Below are 18476 nucleotides of genomic sequence, written 5' to 3' on the forward strand. Positions count from 1 at the left end.
GGCAGCGTTTAATACTAAGTGATCCACGTGGCAAACCGTTCACTTCTTTCTCAGCCTTCTCTCTCAACTCTTAAGCGCTTAGGGATCTTTGAGAGCAGAGGCAGATTTTTTCTTTTTGTCCATGGCGAATCACTCGATTTTCTGTAATCTCAAACGCAATGGAGGCAATAAGCTTGCGATCGGCACATGGCGGAGGCTGATAAGTTCTGTTGAGTCCCCGAATTTCGCGGTGGAGAGGCCCCGTGTAAAAACTGCTTCTGCTAGTAGCAAGGAAAGTTTAAAGAGGAGAATTTTGAGGCTGAAATCACCAACGGCAAGTGCAACCAGGGTGCTTCAAAATTGGGTGGATTCGGGTCATAAGGTTGACAATTCGGAGCTCCGATTAATTCCCAACATTCTCCTCAAATCTAGGCGCTACAATCAGGCCCTCGAGGTTCCTTTCTTTTGTCTTCATCTTCAGAATTTGTTCATAGTGTAATATAAAGCAAAAAAAAAGAAAAATAGTACATTTTTGTATTTAATTGGAAGAAATTTCTGGGAAGACAAAATAAAAATTATAAAGATGAATTTCCTGGGTAGGAAAAATTAGTGTATGATTTTCTAGGAAAATGGTTTTTTTTTTCTTTTTGCCCATTTATTTATATTAAATTTTGTATTACTAAATTTATTTTGTGAAAAAAAAAAAAAAACAGATTTTGACATGGAAGGAAACACAAAAAGGTTTAAAGATGTCAGCTGCTGATCATGCCTGTAAAGTGGAATTGCTCATCAAGACGGGTGATTTAACAGCGGCTGAAGCATATTTCAATCGTTTACCCAACACTGCTTCACAGAAAGCGGCTTGTCTCCCTCTTCTCAATGGTTTTGTAAAAGAAAGGAACACTGAAAAAGCCGAGTCTTTCATGAGTAAACTGGCTGCTTTGGGGCTGACCCTCACCCCCCATCCATTTACTGAAATGATGAAGCTGTACATGGCGACATCTAAGTATGAAAAAGTACCTCTGGTTATTGAGCAAATGACACGAAACAAAATACGCAAAAATGTTCTATCCTACAACCTTTGGATGGATGCTTGTGCTCAATTATCTGGGGTTGCAGAAGCAGAGGCCGTTTGTGCAGAAATGCTGAGGGATGAGAATGTCAAAGTGGGGTGGAGCACGATGTCTACGTTAGCTAATATTTATACCAATTCAGGTCTTGTTGAGAAAGCAGTTGTTGCCCTCACAACTGCAGAATCAAAGCTGTCTGCAAGTAAGCGCTTGGGTTATATGTTCCTCATGACTCAATATACATCTTTGAACAATAAGGGTGAGGTTCTTCGGCTTTGGGAAGCCAGTAAAGCAGTGGGTGGGAGAATGACTTGTGCCAATTATACGTGCATATTGTCGTGCTTGGTTAAGCTAGGTGATCTTTTTCAAGCTGAGAGGGTGTTTATGGAATGGGAGTCCAACTCCCTGAAGTATGATATCAGAGTCTCTAATGTCCTTTTGGGTGCATACATGCGGAATGGATGGGTGGACAAAGCTGAGTCACTGCATCTCCGCTCATTGGAGAAAGGTGGGTGTCCCAATTACAAGACGTGGGAAATTCTAACGGAGGGGTGGTTGAGAAGCAATAACATGGTAAAGGCCATCAATGCTATGAAGAAAGGTTTCACTATGCTAAAAGATTGTCATTGGAGACCATCGCAACACATTCTTGTGGCCATTGCTGAATACTTCGAGAAGCAGGGGAATTTGGAAGAGGCAAACAACTTTATTAGAGATATTCAGCGTATGGGTCTTGCAAGTTCACCAATTTATAAATCATTGCTTAGAATCCACCTTCAGGCTAAGAGACCAGCTCATGATATCCTTGAAATGATGGATACTGATAAACTTGAGATGGATGATGAAATTTCGACCCTTGTTCAAGCTTTCGACAAGCAAGTAAAATTGACTGCAGGGATTAATGCCACCAATGCTTCCTAATTTCAGCTGTTTTTGGGGATGAAAGAGGTTCTATTGTAAAGGAAAAAAGATGACTTATGGTCCCGATTAAAAACTGCCCTTGATTCGGCCCAGCTGGTTGTTACATCTGAAGTAAAGGTGTTCATTCTTGATGATAATCAAATTCTATCGTCTTTTAAACAGAAAAATGGAGTGCACAAGGGTCTGCATAGCTGCTCTAGATGGATGCCGGTAGGGCCTTGTTCTGCATTGAAACCATTACAGCAGCCATAAAATTACAAGGTATTTAATTACCATGTCTGGCCATTATTTTGGTTAAACTGCTATTTACATTTGCAACTTTGTAACCAAAAGGAGTACAATACAATGCTAGTAGATTTGAAATTTATCACAATCGATATCTACTGATACAAAACTAAATGGTCTGCCAATGATTTTTTATAGTTTGGTAGTATTGACGTTTCCTCACGCATACACATATCAGACACATGAAAATGCTGGAAAAATTAAAATGACAGATTGCTTTAGTTGATATGGCATGTTTGAGCAAAACTTGTATTATTGGATCTCATGACAAGACTAATGAAATGGTGCTACTGTTTCATGACAACAAACATTGAAAATACAGATTTCTCCCTCTTTACCAGGAAACCAAAAAGGCCTACGACAACACAACTAGCAAAATAAGGTGCATTGGCCTGCATCATTCATGTATTAAATTTATTAATGCATCCATTCATTATTAAAGACCGAGACAAATATGTCAGACATTTATTTAATCTTTCTTTGAATCCATTGAAATGGTGGTACTAATTATAGATTTAAAGGCAAAACAAGTGCACAAGGCTAATCGAGGCAATCCAACTTGTCCTTTTCATCTACCAAAAGCCTTGGGATTCTGAAAGCCTATTCTCCATAAAGGAAATCACAGGAAAAAAACACTTAAAACTCTATTAATGATTGAATGCTCATTTAAAGTTTCACTATAAAATCCATCCTAGGAAAACCATGAGCTCTTGTTTGATCTTGTTGAGCTACTGCAAAGATAACAATGCGGATGAAACATTTTGCGAGATTCGATCATGTATTGGCTCCTGCAAGAACAAAAAATCCAATTGTCACTTTGCATGGTAACACATCAAAAAGGCATCTATAGTGCTGAGTCTTACCTTCGTCAATGGCGTCTCAAATCTTGATTTTGTTATTGTCTCGTATAAAAAGATGTATCTGGCATTAGGTTAACATCAACGCAAATGGACATTATTCAAAGCACTTCAATCATAAAACACTGTCAAAATGTTTCTACATCAAGAAGCAACACAAGGTACGCCAAAACACATTGACTGAAACACATACGTTGGCTCCTCTCAGTTATCTTTCAATACAACTATCATCACTGTTCACACGTCTAGAATACACAAATACAATTAATGACTGCACCACACTCATGTGAACCATGATGAATGCATTGAAAAGAAATGGACAAAAAAGTAATTGTGAGGATCTCAATCCAAAACGCACCCCAAACCATAATAATCATCTTTCTCTATAAACAATTTACCATTACTAAAAACTGTTTACCAAATTCTACAACCTTGTAAAATTAGGTCCATACAGCCATGTTTTATAAAGGCTAGCATCACAACATACTACACACAAGAGCTGATAAAACAATGACAGTGTGTTACAATTGATTAAGAGAAATGGTTAAGAAATAGTATGTGAGAAATAAGACGTAATCTGAAGTGAATAAGACATTGGTTTCATTTTTGCTTTTCCCTTTAAATTCTTAATAGCATATATTCTGTGACTAACTAAAAGGTATGATAACAAGGAAAACATACCGCCAAGCAAGCTCGCAGACAAGTTCTTCAGGGGCATCAGGAAGGACCTAAGGAGTGCATCATCAAATGAGATTTACAATATTTCCTCTGATGAACAGACATCAAAGAGCATAGAATTTAACTTCTTAATGTGACTTACCTTGTCTTCATAGGGATTGCAGTTATCTCTAAACCATAACCTCAAGAACTCCTATAAACTCCATAAATAATTACTTATTAAAACTCAGAAAATTTTCTCAGCACATGGCTACTGAGGAACTTAAAAATGATAATCAACAATCTTCAAATGTGTGCTGGCAGGAAGACCACCTTTTTGTCCCTAAACATCAAGTCAGATATGAATAAACTATTCACTAAATACCTTGTCAATGTTTTCAGGTTCAAGACCTTTCTGAAAGCGCTCTTCATAAGAATTAGCAATCCAATATCTACTCGAGTCAGGTGTATGCACCTAGAATTACAAAACAAGTTGCAAAACCCATCATTTACTGTCAGTTTGTGTGAATTCTTCATGCCTATATATGCATGAACACACAGATGTGTTTGTGTGAGTGCACATGTTTGCATGTGTAATGTGTGTATAAGAGCAGGGAATCTTTTCATGAAAATGGCATCTAACCTCATCAATCAATAGAATTGAACCATCACTACTCTTTCCAAATTCATATTTTGTATCTACCAAAATCAAGCCATGCTCCAAAGCTACATGCTGTATTTTCAACAAAATCATAGAAATCATAAAGTCAGTTGCATTAAACAATACAGTAAAGATCATCAAGCAACATGCAGTAGAGGTGAAAATATAAAAAGAAATAATCCATCATGTTTTAATAACTGATGATGAAAGTGTTTGGTTGTAGAAAGTACAAACACCCACATACATAAAGAGAGTCCCAGGATTGCTCTAAATACGCTACAATGCTTGACATATCACATAGGAACATTTTAACTACCGACAGAGCATTACTAACACCGTAAAACAGTGAAGTAGTAATAAAATGGTTTTTAACAAAACTAGGGGATTTAAACAGATCGGGAAGCAACTCTCAATGCCAAAGGCAATATTTTCATCCCATTCAACAGGTTGTCAATGCACTAAATACAATTCAATATTTGTTTACTTTTTATTCTCTTGTGTACTTTAATATATAAAGCCTCTTGTTCATTTTAAGTTTTAACATACTGATTTATAATTTGATCTCATCTCAAAGAATTTTTGTATGTTGATTGATATTGTCTTATGTGCACCATAAAAAATTAAATCAAGAAAGCACATGAAGCTTATGAAAAGAATCTTAATCACCTGTCCATACTCAAACAAACTTAAAGCTTTTTCTCTTGCTTCATCAAAGTCAGCTCGAGTCATCAATCCTTTTTCAATAATCTGCAAGGAGAATGCACCACTTGAAATAACTCATCCTGTAGATAAACAGAGACCAATCAACACTATCCTAAGATTAGCCAACAGGACCCCAGTCTTTTTTAGCCTTTCCTAGTTTGAAGGGGCGGATGTGAGCAAAGAAGAAAGCTTTGAAGCATTATGAAAGATGAAGGGTCTTGTTCTTTTCTTTATAATTTATATATGCGCATGAATGTGTGCATGTGTGCACACATGTCAAAGTTTAAATTTGGGGAAAAAAGATCAACCTCATCTGGAGTTACAGGAACATCATGATCCTCAGCTTTAGTCGTTGGTGTAAGTATGTTTGCAGTTAACTTTTGATTTTTTACCAAACCTATAACAAACATATTAAACCACTAAACAGAAAGTGAGTTAAAACCCTAACTGCATATTAACCCTATACAGAAACCTCACCATTTGGAAGTAAATTGCCACAGTAACTCCGAACTCCATTATTGTACACTGTCCACAGTGATGTATCAGTACTTCCTGTCACAAACCCTCTAACTGCATATAGCACCAAATTTTAGATCAGATGAAGATTTTAAACAAGATGACTGCGATAAGCCTAAATGATAACGTTGGCATACAGAAATGGAAAACTTAAATCACTTTGAAACCATGGCAATTCAACCCCCATTTGATACAGAAATTTAAAAACAAAAAAATCAATTAAACTTACATAGAAGACCAAATCAAGAAACAAATTTTTGCAAATGGACCATGTGAAATTCGGTTATCTATTCCGAAACTAAACAAGTCGTTATCTTCCATACCTTATGAAATTACCCCGTCTAAATATAATAAAACTAAAAATTATGAATACGTTCACTATTTTACATGCTGTTAATGAACAAAGGAAAACTCGTTGATTGCTTTAATTGATAGATTGGAACTTGGTCCATAATCCAAGCTTCAGGAATAGCTACTAATCATGAAATGTAACCAAGGAAATTCACAGTACAAGTTTATAACAGTGAAATCATTCAATTCCCATTAACCACCCTCCATGTGGCAAAATGAACAGTAAGAGTATCAAAGATACTCACCAACAAATTCAACAGGAAAGACAGAACATTTCTTAGCAATTGTAACATTTTTATCTGGTACCGACAAAACTGCATTTGGAGTAATATGTTGTGTTCTATTGAACCACCACAAACTCGTCTCATTAAGAACCTGAAATTTGAAATTCCAACAATGATACTACATCTCAATTACTACTGTTAATATTTACCATCAACAAGGTAGCACGTATAAAAACCTGGCCCTTGAAGGGAATAGAGGCAAGAATCCTATCAAATGCACTCTGACGATCAGTTGTAACTAAAACAAGATAATCCCCACTATCATAAATATCTCTAACCTGCACAAACAAATCCATATTTAAAAAAAAAAAAAAATCCCATCCTTTTAACACCACCCTTTGTTTGTTTGCTAAGAAAAGCACACAACTTTCAAATGTTAACCAAATTTGTATAAATAAATAAATAAATACACACACTTTGTTTCTACCTTGCCTCTGGTTTTGGATTTGAGACCAGGAACCGTCGATAGAAGATTAGTCTCTGAAAGACAATTGTGAACTGAGTCTTTGATGGTGGCAAAAACTTCTTCTTTGCGACCAGAGTTGAGCAAAGCATCAATAGAAGGATTTCGTTGTTGGCTTTGGTTTTGGCTGGACATAACCGAAAGAGAGATTTTGGGGTACTTTCTGGACTTGCGTTTCGCTTCAAATGAAGTGATTGATGGGAATAAGGGATTTTGAGTAAGGTTTTTGGCGGAGTAAAGTGGGGTCTTGGGAGGGTTTAAGGTTGCCCTCATACACTGAGCCATTTTCAGTTCTTCTTTTTCTTACGGCTTTGTGTCTGATGTTTAGGGTACCCTCGACTCTTGGAGACAAAGATAATGAAATGTGCGTTGGTTGCGTAGAATATAGGGTGCTTTTTCATTTCTCATTGTATTTTTGGTAAAAAATTAAATGACAAGAGAGTCCCTAAGGGTGATATAAAATTATAAACTTTTTAAAATTTAAACTGAATTTTCCTATGATTCGCTTCAAATTGATTCAAACTATTCATTTGATTAAGGTCATTGATTTTTAAATTTTATTTTTATATATTATTTTAATATAATTTTTTAAAATTAAATAAATTTAAATATAAAATAATTATTTTTATTTTATAAAAATTTAAAAATATTTAAAATATATAATTCAATTTAATTTTTTTAAAATTTTTATTTTTCTATCTAATTTAAACTTAATATATATTTATTATACAAATTTAATTAATATCAAATAAAAAATTAAACTTATTTGAATATTACGATTTTAAATTAATTTTTTTATTTTCTTCGTCATTACTCCCAGTTCGGATAAAAGACCCAATACTACATTTTCTAGTAAATACAATCCCATATCTATCATATGAAAGATTATTCTTAATACAAACCGAAATGCAACGATAATGCCACCCCCATTTATAAAAAGTAAATCTTCGCATAATTTTTTATTACAATTAAATAATTTTATTATAAAAAATTGTAAGGGATATGCTCCATTAAATTTTACAATATATTTATAAAATATTATAAATAATATGTTTCATTAAATTTCTTTTTGAGTACACAAACTGGCACGCATCCAAAGAGGCCTCTGAGTCCTGGATATCCACGATAATGCCACCTCCATCCCAATATGTATTATTTACCCTCCTCTTTTGTAATTTCGGCTATGGCTACAGTGGAATCACTCTCCACAAAATGCACACACAAAGAAAACATGAAAAAATATTCAGTCGAACAGCCACAAACACAACCTGAGCTCTCCACTCGAATCCCTCTCTGGTGCAGACCATCTCTAGTAGAAATAATGCCCCGTAGAAGCCTCCACACAAAATAGTTCAACAAAAATGGAAGCACCCCCGGCCAGCAGACCACGCCAGTCTCCATCCATAAAGGAGAACGTAGTTCCGCAGCTGCAATATTATCCCTCCCCAAATATTTCCTTGCCATAAAATATGCAGATTTTTCATTAACAATACTCCTGACATGGACTCATTGCAGATCACTCTATCTTGAACACTTCTCCGGCTTAAAGGCAAAGATATGATCAATTAAGTTTGCCACTCCCAAAGGATGGGAACACCAGAACATCATCTCGAATTACAGGTATATAATTAGGTGCATGGTTTATTCAACCATCTATGTTACCACACATCTACCAACTCTCCACCTCTATCAACGACCTCTCACTAAAGTATCTAGCTTTCAGGACATGAGGCCATAATTTATTTTCTTGTTGCACCAGGCGCCAGCATTTTTTAGCTAGAAAAAGACAATTGTGAACTGAAACCGCCATCCAATTTACGGCAACAAAGAGAGTTCTAACATAACCAATGAATTCTATTCCTAGCACTCGCAAGCCCCTACCAAATTTAAGCTCATTCACAAAATTCTTTGGAAATTTAAAGCAGCTTGTACAATAGTATAGGTAATTTTTTTCACCCATGGATGTTCTTATTTCTGGTCTATATATATAATATAGAAAATCTAAATGGATTGATATCACAAATGATATCAATTAATAATAAAAAATTAAATAAATTATTATAACAAATATAAACTTAAGGAAATAACTTCTCACTTAAAAAAAAATACTCACACAAATGTAACAAAAAGTGTTACGAATCTTCCACGGGTACGCAATCCGTACAAAAACATGTCCAAACCAAACGGCAGCACGACTGGAACCAAAATATCTACGTCCACGTCTTAGGACCCGCACATGCTTCTCAGCCAATCATGTCACGTCATGTCCGTCAACGAAACAAAAGCCGCCAATCTCGAAGCCAAGTAAACTCATCAGACGGTCTAGGAATGACCACATCAGCTGCCTTCGTACAGCCGCACCGAAAGTAAATAACCCCATAAAAAACAGGGCACCCGAGTAAGATCCGGATTAGGAAAAGCTAGCGTATAAGAACTGGACACGTCTCCAATCTCTTCAAAGTTCAAAAGCCAGGTAATAATTTTATATTTTAAAAAGAAAAGAAAAGAAATAATTTATTTTACGTTAGTATATATAAAATAAAAATCACCCCAAATCTGAGTCCGGAAATTTCTAGGTTTTCCGATTTGATGCTCCAAATTTCTCTCCCCGGCTTTTCCCATTATTTACTCACCTAATGTCGCTGATTCTTCTTTCTTGTTTTTTCTTTTAACTATTTCTCAACGGAGGTCTCCCTTTTGTTGGAATCTGGGGATCTTTGGCTGTGTTTAAAGGTTTGTTCTTTGTCTTGAAATTCTTTTTTTTTTTGGTTTAATTTTTACCATTAGATTGAAATTTTTGAATAATGATAGAATAAAGTTAAGATTTTGATCTAGGTTCTGTCTGGTCCCCAGGAGAATCCATGAAAAAAGCAAACAGGATCGATTCTTTATCTTGATTTTCTTTTTTTTTTTTTTAAATAAAATTTCCGGTTTTTATTAAATATGATCTTTGAAATACCTTCACATAATTGTGGGTTCATTACATTTTGTGTTTTAGTGAATCAAATTTTTTTTATTTGCATTTTTCTTTATTTTCCTTTGTTTTTGAACTGATTTTGACCATCGTTTCTTTTTTATTTTTGATTTGCAGGAAAGGAAAGCAGAAGAGCTTGGGCAATAAAATTGGATATTTTTGTTGATCATTTCATCTGTAATTTTTCTGAAACTTAAATGTATCTAAGTTCTAGTGGAGATAAGTTTGTTTGAATTGATACTTGACTTGATGAGAAAGAAGAGGAAAGGAAGTGAAACGGATGCATCTCCGGAGGTAACCAACAATTTTGCATCCACTTGTGATCCCAGATCATCTAATATTAGGTGTCATTATTCGTTAGAAGATTATGCGAGGATAAAAAAGAGGTGCAAAGAAGATGTGGATGCGCCTCCTGTTGGTTCGTGGAAAAGTAGACTCGCCGGCATTGCTACTGCCCCACCTTGTGGTGCATCGTCTTTGGTTCCTCCAGGAAGAGGTCTTAAGAGGAAGATAGGGTGCATTGAGGTAATTACACGAATTGGAAGGAAGAAAAAGATTGAGGATGATTATGTTAAAGGTGACACCATTGGGCAGGGGAAATTTGGGTCGGTTTGGTTGTGTAGATCTAGGACTAGTGGAGTAGAGTTTGCGTGCAAAACCTTGCATAAGGGAGAGGAGACGGTTCATAGAGAGGTAGAGATAATGCAGCATTTATCCGGTCATCCTGGGGTTGTGACTTTACACGCAGTGTATGAGGAGCTGGACTGCTTTCATCTTGTAATGGAGTTGTGCTCTGGAGGTCGGTTGGTTGACCAAATGGCAGAAGGTCAGTATTCAGAGCAACGTGCTGCTAATATTTTTAAGGATGTGATGTTAGTCGTTAAGTACTGTCATGAGATGGGAGTTGTGCATAGAGATATAAAGCCAGAGAATATTCTTCTCACAACTTCAGGAAAGATAAAGCTGGCAGATTTTGGTCTTGCCATGAGAATTTCTAATGGTGAATATCTAGCACTTGCATTGAAGAGTATTACCTTTACTTTTTATTGATTCTTTTAAATTCTTCCTTTGTTTATTTTCTTTAAACACAATATTCAAATGTTTGGAGATGTAGAGTTTAGTTTGTATGCTCTTAATATTTACCAAGTATGGCAACATCTTTATTTTGAGATTGGCTGCAAAATGCCAGTCAAAAATATGGATGAAGGAAGAGGGAGAGGGAGAGGGAGAGGGAGAGGGAGAAATAAGAGACAAGAAGACATCTTCCTGTCTGCTTATTGATGAAGATAACCTCGATTGTTATATTGCCTGCAACATTACATTTTTTCCTTTCTATGGCCATGTCTTGGTTGGTGGCAGGAACAAGAGAATTTACTGAAAAAAAGGAGTAACAAAATGTTATCTTTTAGGGTGCTTAAATTTACATTAAAGATGCCTACGACTATCAGTATTATGACTATCTATTGAGGAGTGTTGATATCTACCTGGGAGCATATGAGGGACTGTGGCCTGGTTTTAGCCTGTTCAACCACACCATTTGTTAAACTAAATTATATCATAATTGCTAAAAGTTTGAAAATATACATTTACTGGGGCATATAAATTATTGTCCTTGGACTTCAAGTCACACAGACTAGTTCTATTTGATTTTAGTTTCAATGTTCTTGTGTTCTAAATTGTTAATTATAAAGGTTTTACATTTTAGCTATTTCTTCACCCTTGATCATTCTTATGCATAAGTGGATTTGATCATATGCTAAAAGACTCTAGCATATTGCCTTGGGAAAGTTCTGCTTAGTATTTGCTTGTCTCCTTTTTAAGCTGTGCCTAACACTTCTGAGTGATACAATTACTAATTACTACAGGTCAGACTTTGTCTGGTTTGGCTGGAAGTCCGGCTTATGTTGCCCCTGAGGTTTTATTGGGAAATTATTCTGAGAAGGTCGATATATGGAGCGCTGGTGTGCTCCTACATGCACTTTTGGTTGGCGTTCTTCCATTTCAAGGAGACTCCTTGAAGGCAGTATTTGAGGCCATCAAGAATGTAAAGCTCGAGTTTCACTCAGGGATATGGGAGTCTGTATCTAAACCTGCACGCAATCTGTTGGCAAGAATGCTGACAAGGGATGTTTCATCACGAATAACTGCTGATGAAGTACTAAGTAAGCCCCCACTTTCTCTTTCTAAAATCCTAAAATAATTAAATAATACATATTCACTAGAAGTTTGTTAATTAGCCTTGCATTCATCAATGAATCATGTAACTTTGCTAATTATATATTAAAGTGTTGACTATTGAGCCACCATAAAGGTGATTCAATATATTTTTCATCGTTTTGCATTCTAAGGATTGCTTCTGCCACTCATTATGTTTGCTTCTTTTCAATTTATGCGGACTATGTATATTTATTTTTCCGAATCAATCTGTTATTTGATTAGAAATATATCGTAGGACTTGAATAGGGTTACCTCTATGGTGTTTAATCATTAGACTTTACTTGCTGACATTCAAATCGTGTAATTTCAGGGCATCCATGGATATTATTTTACACTGAGCGCACATTAAAGACATTATCCATCAAATCCAAGTCAAAGAATCATGTAGGACCTTCTGGCCAAATAACCAGTTCTCCTAAATTCGAGATAAGTCTGAGGATAGATGGTGGTTCTCATAGTCAGGGTCCACGGCCAGTCTTAACATCCAACAGTTTAAGCTGCAAGTCAGAGGAACAAGATGAAAATGGTGTGGTGGATGTGCTTGCTGTGGCAATTTCCCATGTCAGGATTTCTGAACCAAAGAGGAGCAGACTTTGTAGTCCCACAGGACCTATAGAGCAGCAATGTTCATCTAACCTGACGGCTAATAACCTCTGTAGAGCCTTCTGATCATGTTGACACCACTAACATGATTATCTCCACTGTTTTTTGAGCTGGGGATTCAGAATTAACCTGCCCTGGTTGCAATTTTCAGTGGGCAAATGATGCTTACGGATGACCTTAACATCAATCCGGTGACAATGGTGTCATCTCCTAGCCAAGCTTTTTGTCTTCCAACCCATAGTGTTGACTAAATAATATTTCTAACCTGGTGACCAGGGAGAATTGATGTACAGAATTGATGTAAATAGATCCTCTCAAGTTTCAAATCACTTTTTCTACCCAGTTGTACAGGTGTGTTTTTGGTTGCTGGGAATGATATAGGTAAGTTGTCGCTCAAGAATTGTGCGTAGCCTTGTAAAGATCTGTGTCATACTGAGTGAGAGCTCTGCAAGCGGTGTATTCATTTCCCCATGAATGCTCTTATCGATATTTGGATAAAGAGGAATGCTCTTATCGATACTTGATAGAGGAACCAGGTCTTGTTTATCGTCTTCTCGAGACAACCAACAGGTATTTTGATGCATAAAAAGTTGCAATTTAAAAATTAAAAAAAAAAAGATTTACATAAAAAGTTACAATCTGAAAAGTTAAAAAAAAAAATTAACGTGTTAGAATTTTTACTTCAAACCATGAGATTTTTATTTCAAAACTTTAAGAATCGTTACATGAATCGATGTATTTGCCAAGGTTAATAATATGTTTATATGCCCCAGACTGGCAACCATGACGGGGATAAAAACATAAAACCTAACCCCATAGGCCATGCCTCAAATATCCAAAATGCTATACAAAAATGACAAATTGGACAAGACGGAACCTTGTCAGAATTGGCAGCCATCTTCGACAAAGTGAGAATCAGCAATTGACCAAACGAAACAAGATGCCAATTTAAAAGCCTGCTAAACCTTACATAAAGAACCCCTTGTCTATCTCATAAATCTCATCTTCTATCACCAAAATCTGAACTTGAAATCTCCAAGTTAAAAATATCAAAATTTAACCAACCAACTAAAGCCACTAAAATGTTAAAACTTAGAAGTCAAATCAATAAATACCAGTACTTTTTTTTCTAATAGGAAATTTACGTTGAAATTTATCATCTCATTCCATTAAGTACAAAAGGCATAACTAGGGGAGGATAGAACTAGAGTTCTCACTGCAGCATAAGAAAAACTTAGAACCAATATTTTTCAAAGTCAAGAACAATTGACGGTGTCATGAAGAAAGCTTTACACAACCACCTTTACTGAAACTGTCAGCAGCATTTAGGCACCATTTTTAATTGCCAATCAACATGTATTCAACTGTCTCACAAACTTCATCTTCCAGACAATTTGGACCAAGTGTAGACAACAAAGAAGCATAACAGTGCAAAAAGAACCACATGAACAATATGGTTTGAGCCATGCTTGATTATGCTCTTGTTCAGTTTCCTAATGTTGTTCTTCACCCCTGCTTGAGCTTTAATCATGGTCATTTGCTGTCATAAAATGAGATTGCATATTCATAAAGCAGAAAAAGCATTTTTTTTTTCAAATTTAAATAGCAAAACTACCTACATGTAAGTAATGCCTTGCTACCTTAAGTGGAAAATCACCATTAAAACAATAAACTGATAGAATTGATTTTGCATGCATGAGTGGACATGTGCAAGCAGAAATCAGAAGAAGAGGAGAATCTGTGTAGATCATCAAAGGGTTAATTATCAAGATCAGCATTCTGTTTTTGCATTTAGCCACCACCAACTTGATGGCTAACAGACTTTGCCTCCTTGTCTACCATAAAATAGAAAGAGATTGAGGAAAAGAATGATGGGATGGATTCTGGAATAACAGGGTATATCAAAATTTAAATACTTGCTTGCATAGTACAACATATTAACTGAAGAGACAGAAAAGATGTTTCCTACCCATACAAACTCTCAGGGAAATTAGTTCTAATGAAGATCACATCACTATCTATTAGAAAATAGAGAAACAACATGATAACTACATTGACAAACGAAGATACGCAAGAATTCACATCACCCAACTTTTTTTCCGCTTATTTTCCAACACTTCCATAGGACCATAGCTCAAAATTATATTTCCCCCCTCCATTTCACTTCATTATACAAGACTGTTGCAATTTTATTGTAAAACCACCAAATATGTATGATAGACTAAGGTGGTGTTCCTAATATGGAAGCAATAAAACGTCATAGAAAGGACATAGCATGCAATAAAGAGATTAAATGTGAAGAAAGGGTGCATTTAGCAGTGATAAATACCAGCTGATCTAAAAAGTCCTTCTGAAATTTTGCTTCTGATCCTATCTCTTGAGCAACCTGCACCAATATTTTTTGGTAAGACTCAAGAAAAAGACAACCTTTAAACATGATTCAGCCAGTTAAAGCTACAGACCTTAATAGAAAGGAAAAATGTATCGTCACCCCCTCCATCCCTCCCCCCCTCCCCCCCCCAAAAAAAAAAAAACTCACAAGCTAAACTTTGCAGTAAGGGTCAAGATATCCTTCCACAGAAAAAAAATACTGACAAACTCCAACAGGAAAAGAAAAACATATTAAATACCATTAGAAGATTATTGCAAGCCTGATTTTTCTCACTTCAGAATGACCTTTGAATTGTATCTACATTGGTCTACTTCACAATTTCCTTAAAAAATAAATATATACCAAAGCAATATCGATAAGATTACATGACATCTACTAATAACCGAAAGCTATCCAAATGCATGACAGGATTTCATCTGGGTAACAAATTACACTGAATTTAGCTCAAATCCTTAAAGCCAAACAAAGAAAGATAAAAAATCGCATCAAGCTATCATCAAGAACTTTTTGAATTTTACTAGCTGAATATCATTCATGCACTTCATCCAATAGAAAAGGAAATAAAATATATATAAAATAATCAAAAATATCAAATTAGAAAATAAATCAATAAATAAAGTGTTACATTTCTCAATTGTTTAACTTGGCTACGGAGACCGGTGATCTCATCGTCCAAATCAGCATGCATTGGATCAATCCGCAATTGTATTTCATCGGAGCTAGCCACCGGTCTCGTGCTTAAACCCTGCCTATTTCAAGATTAACAGTAATCAAAATTACCTCGGACAAACAAATAGAAAAGGAAAGCCAAGATTCTCTGACTATAAATTACATGAATCGAAAGAATTTCAAGAAAATAAACAAAGAGTATAATTAAACCTTGATCGGTAAGGAGCCGCATCGCCGTAGAAGGAACCGCCGCCGGTTCGGTTCGAAGTAGATGCCATCAAAATGGAAGAGAAAAACGCCTTCAGAAGACAAAGAAATTCCGAGTCAACTAGGATTGAAAGAAAAAAAAAAGGAAGAAGATAATTGACGAGATAGCTCGCCTGATTTTGAAAGTTTCTCGACTTAGCAATGACGGTGTCGTAATCCAGTTTTATTTCTCCCGATGTATTTTTTTTTAAATTGATGACGCAGTTGAGAGAGAGATCAACCGTTGGTTTATAATCGTGCGGCGCTGGAAATTTCTACATTTTTCTTCTCCAACTGGCCTTTTTTTTTTTACTACCTGTTATAATTAAGGTAATATTTAGTATACCCGATTATCACTCTAAAATTCATAATAATTTTGACTATTAAATCAATATATTTAATAAACTTTCGTGGTCTAACATAAAAATATTTTTGAATCATAAAAAATAATTAAATTATTATAAAAAATAATCTAATTTTTATTAGTGTTTTGAAAGTAATTTAATTTTTATTTAAAAAATGATAAATTTTTATTTTTGAAATAAAATAATTTATAAAATTAATAATAATCAATATTATTCATTTAATATATAAATTAAAATTTATTGTCTGTTATAATTTTTATACTTTCAAACAAATATTTAGTATAATAAATTTAACATTATTTTTTTATTTTTTTATATTTGTTGAATATTTTATATATACTAAATTGTTTTGTTTTTTATGAGTTTAATAAATTATTTTTATTTTCTAATTCAAATATTTTTACATAATTTATATTATAAAATTTATTTGTTAATTTATATTTTTACATAATTCAACAACATATCCTTAAACATATTTGTTAATTTATTAATTTAATTATATTCTATAATAAAATAAATAAAAATATTATTTCTATTGTATAAATTATTATCTCTATATAATATTGAAATCATTCACTTATATAACTATTATAATATATATATATATATAATTATTTTAATGCTTGTAAGCAAAATAATATTTCATTCTAGTAAATACAATAATTTTTAATTTTTAATAGATAATAATTGTAAATCAAATAAAAAATAATAAAATCATCTTAGTGATAAAATAACTTACGATTAAATTATTATGATGATTTTAAAAATAATATCAAATGTTACTTAAAGGGATGTTTGATTCGAAAAAAATAAAATTTTCAATTGATATATTACTCTTTATAATTTGATTTTTTAGTTTGGTATAGGAAATGCCATTTATGAGGGTTTTTAATATTTCCAACAACGTAAAAGAGAGGAAAAATACATAAAATAAAAACTCTCTTCTCGTTGAGTTTTTTTAGATTTCGTAGGGATAGTAAAAATTTTATCTCATTTATTTTCACTTAATTGTATTTTTTTAATTATATTTAAAAATTAAATGTGATTTTTGTTATTTACAATGTCAACAAATATTAGATAAAAAAACATAATAAATGTTGAGATCATATTTTTTTAATTTTATAATTTTAGCAAAGATCCAATTTTAAAAAAGATATTTACTTAATAATATTACATATAAAATCTAAAATATATTTATTTATTATTATTCAATATAAAATTTGTGCCGAGGGGTTCACCCTCAAAAAACCCGAAATAAGGGTTTATCACCCCCTTCTAACTCCCATGTTAATCTTAATATAAGGATTAATTTGTGTATTTTCTTTGTGTAATAATAATTAATGTTAAAATAATAATTAGGATTATAAAATTATATTATTGAAAATATGAACAATTTTATTTTTAAAAATTTTTTAATTTTAACAAAGACAATATGTGATTCACATGTAATATATAATGACTATTATATATCATTCACATGATATAAATATCACATATTATTCATATATTATCAAATATAATATAATAAAAAATTTTATTAAAAAATTTTATATTCTTTTAAATCAAATATAAAAATATTACATTTCTTATATTAACAAAAATCCAGTAACCATACATTTTCTTTGCATATTAATTTTTCAAAAATCATTTTCAATCTTAAAATTTAACAATCTACGAATTAATCGCATTATAAATATATTATAAAATTTCCATCATGAGGTTGCATCTCTCTGTTTTATAAAACTTTCTATAATTAAAGTCGTCAAAAATTAAAATTTAATTACAATAATTAATAATTTAATATTTTATTGACAAATAACATGAATAGCGAAAAAAAAAAAAAACTCATTTGTAATCAAATCAATGTGTCGCATTCAGGACATCACTAAAATTTTTGAAAAAAAAAGACGAAATAGGAGACTGCTCCTTAAATTTTGGTTCGAATGTGATTTAATGGACTCTCATTTTCTTGTGTAAAATGGTGGTAGATTATGTTCTTGTTTCTGAATTCCTGTTTAATTTTGTGTGTAACCCTTTCCATGTGATTGATAGAATTTCTTTTCCTTTTTGTTAGTTTGTTAATTTCAGATGACAAAGGATTGGAGACAGGGCTAAGCTTCCTGGACAGGATTCAAAGATGTTGCCTCAGAAACAAGAAAAATAAATATGCTACAAAGAGGATGAGCGTGCCTTAGAAGTATAGAAGAAAAATGGGAATCATTTTAATTTTCAGCTACTTAGCTTGTGATGAGATTTATTCTAAG

The 18476-nt window shown here is 33.5% G+C and overlaps 4 protein-coding genes across 17 annotated transcripts; 2 read left to right on the forward strand and 2 right to left on the reverse strand.

Annotated features, from left to right (window-relative positions):
- The first annotated feature begins 121 nt into the window (after positions 1–121).
- LOC111312427 (Tetratricopeptide repeat (TPR)-like superfamily protein) lies at positions 122–2644 on the forward strand. 3 transcript variants are annotated; one of them, XR_016345143.1, is made up of 3 exons: positions 122–433; positions 693–2231; positions 2597–2644. XR_016345143.1 is itself a non-coding variant. In XM_022912650.2 (2 exons), exons 1-2 carry the CDS (start codon positions 122–124, stop codon positions 1968–1970), a joined length of 1590 nt encoding a protein of 529 aa, XP_022768385.2. In that variant the 3' UTR covers positions 1971–2343. The 3 variants fall into 3 exon arrangements, 1 of the variants encoding a protein (XP_022768385.2); XR_016345141.1 differs by having other exon boundaries at positions 2578–2639; XM_022912650.2 differs by lacking the exon at positions 2597–2644 and having other exon boundaries at positions 693–2343.
- A 201-nt stretch (positions 2645–2845) lies between these two features.
- On the reverse strand, positions 2846–7124 carry LOC111312429 (phosphoribosylaminoimidazole-succinocarboxamide synthase, chloroplastic-like). Of its 8 annotated transcripts, none has more exons than XR_016345163.1 (12): positions 6711–7123; positions 6460–6561; positions 6245–6374; positions 5610–5702; positions 5441–5529; positions 5097–5177; positions 4413–4502; positions 4155–4244; positions 3933–3983; positions 3794–3840; positions 3119–3357; positions 2846–3043 (listed from the first exon to the last, which is right to left on the reverse strand). XR_016345163.1 is itself a non-coding variant. In XM_022912655.2 (12 exons), the coding sequence occupies exons 1-12, from the start codon at positions 7029–7031 to the stop codon at positions 2984–2986; spliced, it is 1212 nt and encodes a 403-aa protein (XP_022768390.2). In that variant the 5' UTR covers positions 7032–7119; the 3' UTR covers positions 2846–2983. The 8 variants fall into 8 exon arrangements, 4 of the variants coding, with proteins under 4 accessions (XP_022768390.2, XP_022768393.2, XP_022768391.2 ...); XR_002692868.2 differs by having other exon boundaries at positions 3119–3237; positions 6711–7122; XM_022912655.2 differs by having other exon boundaries at positions 3119–3176; positions 6711–7119.
- Positions 7125–9306: 2182 nt separating this feature from the next.
- On the forward strand, positions 9307–12878 carry PEPKR2 (phosphoenolpyruvate carboxylase-related kinase 2). 2 transcript variants are annotated; one of them, XM_022912661.2, is made up of 4 exons: positions 9307–9479; positions 9838–10720; positions 11586–11882; positions 12248–12878. In XM_022912661.2, the coding sequence occupies exons 2-4, from the start codon at positions 9970–9972 to the stop codon at positions 12604–12606; spliced, it is 1407 nt and encodes a 468-aa protein (XP_022768396.1). In that variant the 5' UTR covers positions 9307–9479; positions 9838–9969; the 3' UTR covers positions 12607–12878. The 2 variants fall into 2 exon arrangements, with proteins under 2 accessions (XP_022768396.1, XP_089622032.1); XM_089765906.1 differs by having other exon boundaries at positions 9838–10546.
- A 761-nt stretch (positions 12879–13639) lies between these two features.
- Positions 13640–16170, reverse strand: LOC111312432 (bet1-like protein At4g14600). 4 transcript variants are annotated; one of them, XM_022912662.2, is made up of 5 exons: positions 15982–16121; positions 15812–15900; positions 15558–15681; positions 14870–14926; positions 13640–14080 (listed from the first exon to the last, which is right to left on the reverse strand). In XM_022912662.2, exons 2-5 carry the CDS (start codon positions 15877–15879, stop codon positions 13919–13921), a joined length of 411 nt encoding a protein of 136 aa, XP_022768397.1. In that variant the 5' UTR covers positions 15880–15900; positions 15982–16121; the 3' UTR covers positions 13640–13918. The 4 variants fall into 4 exon arrangements, with proteins under 4 accessions (XP_022768397.1, XP_089622050.1, XP_089622041.1 ...); XM_089765924.1 differs by lacking the exon at positions 13640–14080 and adding an exon at positions 14087–14375 and having other exon boundaries at positions 15558–15677; positions 15982–16170; XM_089765915.1 differs by lacking the exon at positions 13640–14080 and adding an exon at positions 14087–14375 and having other exon boundaries at positions 15982–16159.
- Positions 16171–18476: the final 2306 nt, after the last annotated feature.

Source organism: Durio zibethinus, chromosome 1 (assembly GCF_047325235.1).
Source record: "Durio zibethinus cultivar Kanyao isolate XHJ-2024 chromosome 1, ASM4732523v1, whole genome shotgun sequence".
Classification (NCBI taxonomy): Eukaryota; Viridiplantae; Streptophyta; class Magnoliopsida; order Malvales; family Malvaceae; genus Durio; species Durio zibethinus.

Bases quoted from the DNA above. Each gene is read 5' to 3' on its own strand.
- LOC111312427 (XM_022912650.2), top strand. From the start codon at position 122: ATGGCGAATCACTCGATTTTCTGTAATCTCAAACGCAATGGAGGCAAT. The intron at 434-692 runs GTTCCTTTCTTT...AAAAAAAAACAG, and splicing joins GCTACAATCAGGCCCTCGAG to ATTTTGACATGGAAGGAAAC.
- LOC111312429 (XM_022912655.2), bottom strand. From the start codon at position 7,031: ATGGCTCAGTGTATGAGGGCAACCTTAAACCCTCCCAAGACCCCACTT. The intron at 4,503-5,096 runs GTGATTAAGATT...TTGAAAATACAG, and splicing joins GTTTGTTTGAGTATGGACAG to CATGTAGCTTTGGAGCATGG. The intron at 3,177-3,793 runs GTATGTTTTCCT...ACCTAATGCCAG, and splicing joins GTCTGCGAGCTTGCTTGGCG to ATACATCTTTTTATACGAGA.
- PEPKR2 (XM_022912661.2), top strand. From the start codon at position 9,970: ATGAGAAAGAAGAGGAAAGGAAGTGAAACGGATGCATCTCCGGAGGTA. The intron at 10,721-11,585 runs GTGAATATCTAG...TAATTACTACAG, and splicing joins TGCCATGAGAATTTCTAATG to GTCAGACTTTGTCTGGTTTG. The intron at 11,883-12,247 runs GTAAGCCCCCAC...GTGTAATTTCAG, and splicing joins AACTGCTGATGAAGTACTAA to GGCATCCATGGATATTATTT.
- LOC111312432 (XM_089765915.1), bottom strand. From the start codon at position 15,879: ATGGCATCTACTTCGAACCGAACCGGCGGCGGTTCCTTCTACGGCGAT. The intron at 14,927-15,557 runs GTAACACTTTAT...ATATTGGTGCAG, and splicing joins AAGTTAAACAATTGAGAAAT to GTTGCTCAAGAGATAGGATC. The intron at 14,376-14,869 runs GTATTTATCACT...ATTTTATGGTAG, and splicing joins AGGACTTTTTAGATCAGCTG to ACAAGGAGGCAAAGTCTGTT.